Source organism: Folsomia candida, unplaced genomic scaffold (genome assembly GCF_002217175.1).
Source record: "Folsomia candida strain VU population unplaced genomic scaffold, ASM221717v1 Fcan01_Sc032, whole genome shotgun sequence".
NCBI classification, from domain to species: domain Eukaryota; kingdom Metazoa; phylum Arthropoda; class Collembola; order Entomobryomorpha; family Isotomidae; genus Folsomia; species Folsomia candida.
The window spans coordinates 565,505-572,523 of NW_019091224.1; the positions used below are offsets into that span (position 1 = coordinate 565,505).

General features: G+C 36.9%; 1 protein-coding gene and 1 long non-coding RNA gene across 2 annotated transcripts; both read left to right on the forward strand.

Moving 5' to 3' along the window:
- The first annotated feature begins 229 nt into the window (after nt 1-229).
- LOC118439221 lies at nt 230-714 on the forward strand. Its single transcript, XM_035860337.1, has 2 exons — nt 230-467; nt 536-714. Exons 1-2 carry the CDS (start codon nt 230-232, stop codon nt 712-714), a joined length of 417 nt encoding a protein of 138 aa, XP_035716230.1.
- Nucleotides 715-4,131: 3,417 nt separating this feature from the next.
- On the forward strand, nt 4,132-4,773 carry LOC110860462. The gene is made up of 2 exons (XR_002548964.2): nt 4,132-4,337; nt 4,437-4,773. It is a non-coding gene; the product is annotated as an uncharacterized LOC110860462 (long non-coding RNA).
- Nucleotides 4,774-7,019: the final 2,246 nt, after the last annotated feature.

The window sequence follows — 7,019 nt, forward strand, 5'->3', positions numbered from 1 at the left end:
ATTAATTATGAGGGTACGTAGAATAATTTGTTAGTTAGAGCCAAGCTTACACAGTTCTTTAAAGTTATGCCTGATTTTGCTAGAAAAGTACAGGGAACTAAAAGTCAAGCATCGGCGACTCAAAGAAAAATACAAACAATTGTAATTACGCTTGCCTAGCGGTAATTTAGACGTGAGTTAATCCCTTGTTTATAGATATTAGAGTTTACTGTAAATATTTTCTAAATCCATGATAACGTTACAGGTCGAACTCTATCCCGACTCTGGAGTGTTCTTACCCAGTTCCGATCTGGCAGCTATCAAAATTGCTTCAAACAAGCCTACCGTTTTGGCTAGAAATTTGTTTCGGCGATTGTTCAGCATAGAAGAGATGTCGAGCCATTCATTGTTCGGAAAAAAGTGCAACGCGAATCAGGGCCAGGTCCCACTTCCAGAAATTGATGTTGGAAGACGAAATGCAGTAATCAGTAAGTCCTTAATTTTATTTTAGCTATGTTCTTAATTGCATTAATTTAAGGAATTTGATTCTTTGCAGACTATGTCTTAAAGGAGGAGGGATTTGATGCACCCCCAACTACAGGAAACATTGAAGCAGACGGAATCTTCTTGAAAGCGAAAAAAACTACACACAAGGAGATATCAAAATCGTTGACAGAGCTTCTTCGTCAAGAACATAAGCAGCGAGTAATTAGTAATTACAGATTAGTCACGTAGAGTTTAAAAATCTGTTCTATTTCGGAATTTTACGAATGTGAAATAAAAGAACGTTTATGTGACAAGAATTTTATGAACATTTCTTTATGCACAAAAACCAGCCAATTTGCTTCATAAAATGCTATGCATAAAGTATTGGGCAGAAAGGGTTGCCATAAACCATTATGCATGATGCATTATGTCGTAAAGATTGGGCAGAATAATTTTGCCATAAAAAGCAGCCAATTCGCGACAGGGCAACCTAACATAACTTGCCAGAGATTTTATGCATAAAATGTCGGAAAATTTTTATACGGGAAGGTTTTCTCCTCATTTTGCTAAAATTCTAGCAAGGTCTAAGGTTATGATGTTTTGACATATGACCAATTACATAGTTATGTTGAGTTATTGGTTATTGGTTTGTGACCACCTCGACCATCTTATTTGCACCGTGAGAAAGCTTTTTAGTAAAATTCAGGGTCACCGTAACGTCGCCGAATAATTGCCAATAAACTAAAAACGAGCTTACAACAGTTACAAATAATGAGATAAATAATGGTTTTGGTTTGGCAGGCTAATCGTAAGCTCAAAAGTTCTGGGAGTCATCTCAACGTGATTTTTTTTGGCATGAAAGGAAGTCAAATTGTTATAAGCTTTCACATGAGTTACTTCAATGGGGAAAAAGTCCATTGTAAATTTACAGCGGTTGGATTTGTATTTTGGTAACAAACTTGATCTGAAATAACTCCGGAACGGTATTGAATTATAGCTTCAACTTTTGCACATAGTCGATGTGTACCTTGAATCGACGTACCCAAAAATTCAACTTGCCATCTTCAAAAGTGCCCTCTTCCGTCCCCAGGAGTGCGAACACGTGGTTCCAAAACTTTCCAAACTACTGTTATTTCAATAATTTAATTTTTTTTTGTTTTCCTCAGTTACAGAAATTTTTAAGTTTTGCCTTTATAACATGCAATAACAATAGTTGTACGTTAAATAACACAAAAAAACACCGTAAGTTATTTTCTAAAAAAAATTGTCAATTAATTTTCTAACTTTTTTAAAGATTATTTTAGGTTACTGCGCTGGATGATGAACTTTGGTCCTTCTCGATAAATGTTTATCCAAATCTCTGGATAAAAGTGGTATAAAATCTATACCAACTGGTATTGTTGTTTTACCTCACTAGTATTACAAGTTAATACCCTCCATGTACAAACATGCGGTATTGATTTTCCACAACATTTTAATACCACATTGTGACTTTTCATTGATACCACTGCGCTGGTATTGAAATTTTTGGAAAATCAATACCCAGTTTCTGAGAGTGTACATAAATGTAACCATCTATAGATAGTCATCGTCTGGTAATAGTTGCAACTATTACCAGACGATGACCATTGCGCAGCGCTGCGCAATGGTATTTTCATGCAAGGGGTAACACATTTTCATGAAAAATCTGATGAAAATTTTAAATTTCAGTTCTACTCAAGAATTTATTAGGACAAAGAAGTAGTAACAAATTATATGCTTATAATTTCCGACATCAATGCTGAATATCTATGTAAATACCTACGCACGCATTGCAAATGTTCACTTAAAATAATCCGGTAGGCTCAGTCCACGTCAATGTCGATATTGGATTGCGGGTCACGTCTCCGATATTACGGTTATTTTGATCATGAATGCATAATGCTTGAATCAAGCAATTAGCGAAAAAATAAAAATTCTATATTCTAAATTGGCCGAGAATTTAAATTTGTCAAAAATTGTAGAAACGTTTTCAATTTGAAATACTAGATGTTTCGTAATTTTGGGGAAGGTTTGCCCGACTTAAAAGTTGTTTTAGGCTGCACAAAGTATATTTAAAAATTTCAAAAATTCGAAAATTTTTATCATCTTTTAACGACGACTTTAAAACGTTATAACTTTTTGCACCATGTCGTGTGCAACCAAACTTTCGCCAATTCTAACGGCATTTTTAATTTCTTAACCAACAAAAAAAGAATTAACTGGAACACGACATGGTGCAAAAAGTTATATCGATTTTTCTGAGACACATTAATACATGTAAGCTTATGGATGGGAATATTCCCAAAATGATGAGAAAACAAGGGGCGTAAAGAAAACCTTCAGTGACGAAATTTAAGTGTATCATGACACATGACTTATTTTTTATGGCGAGTTCAAAAAACTTAACTAAAAAAATATAACCCCAACCGTGTCCACGTTCGAAAATCGACTCCGTGCTACGGCCACTGTAGGGAGCACCACCATCAGTAGTGTCGCGCGGAGTGAAGTGACAACATCCCCGCACTCATGACTCTCCTCGCACCGTAGTTATTGAGATGGACTGAGCCATGTATAAATCCCCCAGATTTGGGAATTGTTGACACGATTATTATTTTTTAATTACGTGTGGTTTTAGATCCGCTGACCTTAACTCTTCTGCATTCTGTGAGCACATTTCATAATTTTATAAGTTCCTTGATTTCCACCTTTTGAAATATGTATGTATTGCATAATTTGTTGAGTTGTAATTTGATGCCAAATAAATAACGTGAAAATCAATACCAAGCTGTACTAAACCGTGGTATTTCTTTACCACGTGGTATTATTTGCATCATAAGTGGTACTGACTGGTATTAAGGTTCAATACCACTAACAAAGAAATCAATACCGCTACGAAAAAAATCAATACCGCTACGGAAAAAAATCAATACCGCAAATTACATTTTTATACCCTCGCGGTATTAATGCGAAACAATACCAGTTGGTATTAAATCATTACTAAAACGGTAGAGTCACGTATGAATACCGCCTGGTATTGATATGGTATTGATTTTTCTAAGAGTGTATGTATGAGCAGATTGTGTAGAGTTTGCGGAATCCACATAATTTATGTCTGCTTCTTACTCTGTGCAACAAATTTACAGCGCATTAAAAGACTGATAAATTTACGTCAACGAAGTAAACATCGATTTTATTCAGAGTAATCTATTTACGAAAACATTTATTGTAATTATGATTTCCAGGCATTTAGGATGAATGTACATAAGTATGTGCAATAAATATATAAGTCAACATACTCAGAGAAGACATCTACTTGTAAGTTAATGCGGATGTAATTATAATTAATTTGAAGCCATGCACAATGGTAGACAGATGATGATGTACATCGATGATGGACGGATCGTAAAAATGATAATAATTCCTATAAATATTAATTGAAGTATAGTGTTTGTATTATCATTATTTTGCTCGCTCTCTACGAATGCAGATTTACCATATGTATGTGCAACATATTTTGACGTTTATGTTTGTTATTTTTCGGGTAAAATCGTAAATATGCAGCATCCTTGATTCCGTGAATTCTTTACACCAAAACAAATTTATATCTCTAATATAGTGTAAAAATTGTTTAAAAACCCGTCATGTTTCAAGACTGATATTATTCGCAAGTGAAGTGTGGACTGCAACTGAATAAAAGAAAAGTTACAATCTGATTGGTATAAAAGTTTTAAATTTTTTGAAATTTAAGAAAATTGTGGGAAATAAACTCAAGGGAAATTACTATGGATATTGGTCAACGTTTACTTGTCATCACATTGATGGCCATACTCGTTTTCTCCATTATGGAAACGGTACCTTTAATCAGTCAAAATTTGTGCAACAATTTTTGAATTTTTTGATTAAACGAAGTAATTTTGAAGTAATTGTGTGTATTGTGATCAAAATCACAGGTTTCCGGACAGTGCTATGATGGGGCTTGTCTTGAAGGAGGGAATGCGAGGTGCGCCCAGGTTTGCAGAACGTATTGTGGATACAGAAGTGGTCGATGTGGCAACTGGCACGGGCTCACTTGCATTTGTTCCAGATAAACCTATTGAAGTTTGTTTCAGGAGTTAGATTTCATAATGTTGAAAATTTTTGCTGTAGTGGATGGTAGTGTGGTAGAGAAAAAATAGTGTTTCCATTTTTGTTTGTTTCCGGTTTATAATTTCTGTACAAATTCCATTTTCCTTTCGTAAATTCCATTGGGTGAATAAATAGTAAACATATTACTCCGTATTTAGTGCATACGAGTGAGTTTCTCAGCAAATTATTTTGGTCTCCGTTTCCAAATGCATCTGTCCGGGTTCACATACACGCCAAGACTTCCCCACCAGAGGACCTAGTCCTCCGATCATCCTGATAGGGGATGCTCATACAAATCCCTTTGTCAGCGAGCTACCTGCTCATGTCGACCCCGTGGACGCCACCGCGTCCACGTCACGTGTCGTGTCGTTCTGGCTGCAATGGGTTAAAGAGATAATTTATTTATTGCAAACAGCGACTGGTTTAATATTTTATAACAATAAAATTAGGGATGTAACGAGTACTCGGTTGTACTCGGTACTCGGCCACATTTAAATTACTCATACTCGACTCGGTATTTTCTCCCTACTCGGCCGAGTTTTTCAGTTTGCCCCCGTTGTACAAAATTAATTAATTTTTTAATTTATCGGCCGTATTCAAGCTGAAAAAATTAAATTTTTAAATTTAGATAGTTATAGTTACTGAATTTAAAAATTTTTACCTGTCGAATGCTATGTTTTCCATAATTTGGCATATAAATAGACAGATAAGTAGTGTTTAGTGTTGAGTACTCTGTCATAAAATGAATTTGAGTAGTCAGTGGCCGAATTTGGCCGAGTATAGCCGAGTACTCGGTGACCGAGTAGTTTCGAGTACTCGGTGACCGAGTAGTTTCGAGTACTCGGTGCCCGAGTAGTTTCGAGTACTCGGTGACCGAGTAGTTTCGAGTACTCGGTGACCGAGTAGTTTCGAGTACTCGGTGACCGAGTAGTTTCGAGTACTCGGTAAATTTCTAGCCGATTACCCGTACTCGACTCGGCTTAAAACATCCCTAAATAAAATTTACTTTGTTTGTGCTCCTGTAAATTTTCAAACCTGGGGAGGAATTCAATTGATATGTGCCTAAGCATTGATTTTGTTTTCGCATTGCTCAGCGCAAATCTTTCTGAGCAAAAATTTCAATTCAATCATTTTTATGACATAACCATGCGTAAGTTAAGCATTTGCTTATTGTTGTTTACATTTGCTCAGCTTCGCGTAACTTTATTCTTTCCCTCCTTTTAGCCTATTAGAATAACGGAAAGTTAGTCTGAAGAATGGTGTGAGACAGAAATGAGGGGGATTTTGTATGCCGTAATTACTACAGTTTCTGATGTAACTTTCTGTCATTAAAAATTCAAAAGTCACATCTGCGAAATAGGGACACTCGCGAGGTGTCGTCTGGACCTAGTTATCCCACCATGTTTTTTAGAATCTACTCAGTAGTGTTCTCAATGGGCCGGATTGGTCCGGATCAGGGCTGATCCGAAACCGGACCATGGCCCGAAACCACCAATCCGAAACCGGACCTAAAAATTTTCCCTCGGCCCAGAACCGGACCGGGACCGAATCGGGACCGGACCGGTCGATCCGGGCGGACCGAAAGTTTTCATCATTATATAATACAGCGGCTTTATTAAGACCCATTATGTATGTAGTACATACATACGTATGGAATACATACTAATACAAAAGGCGATTGGACATCATATGAGCAGATTGCCCCGCGCAGTATTCGAAAACCGCGGTTCTGAGCATGTTGAATTTTTGAGCACACGTTACTAAACGTCTCAGCTTGACAAATTAAAAATTTCAATACATTATGTCCAACCATACGTCCTAAAATAAATCCAGAAGTGAAGATGTCAGTTTTAATAGTTTCCAAGAGTTTTTCCTCGCAACGAGACATTAAAAACGGTCACAATGATATAAAGTTGTCTAAGGGTGCAATTTATAATATCATACATGGGCTAGGAAATAGAAGAGAAGCGAAGAACTCTGGACTTCCCAGACCTCCAAGTAATTATCCTCCAATAAAAGCCTCAAGAACGGTAGTCATGAAGATTGAGCGTTTGACCTCCAAGGAGAATCCAGCGGCAAACGAACCATCGCAAAAACCGTGGCTTTGTCACAAGGACATGTCAGGCACATCATAAAAACAAAGTTTCACCGAAAAGTCCACCGGAAGCGGTCTGTTCTTGTCCTCAAAGACTCCCACTGAGTAAATCAGACCACCAACTCAAGGCGCCTGTATGAGGACCACTTGGCAGGTGGAAAACCCAATTTTGTTGTCACATTAGATGAGGCATGGTTTTATCTAAAAATGTAAAGGGGTTAGGAAGATATGCTACACAGAACATCGGGAAGATGTTGATGAGTATGTATGCTCGAAGAGAGAAAACTTTTGTGAAAAAATTATGGTGGTGGGC

What these genes read in the sequence shown, in the direction of transcription:
- LOC118439221 (XM_035860337.1), top strand. Translation starts at nt 230, where the DNA reads ATGATAACGTTACAGGTCGAACTCTATCCCGACTCTGGAGTGTTCTTA. An exon ending in AAGACGAAATGCAGTAATCA is followed by an intron (nt 468 to 535) that starts GTAAGTCCTTAA and finishes GATTCTTTGCAG; the next exon opens with ACTATGTCTTAAAGGAGGAG.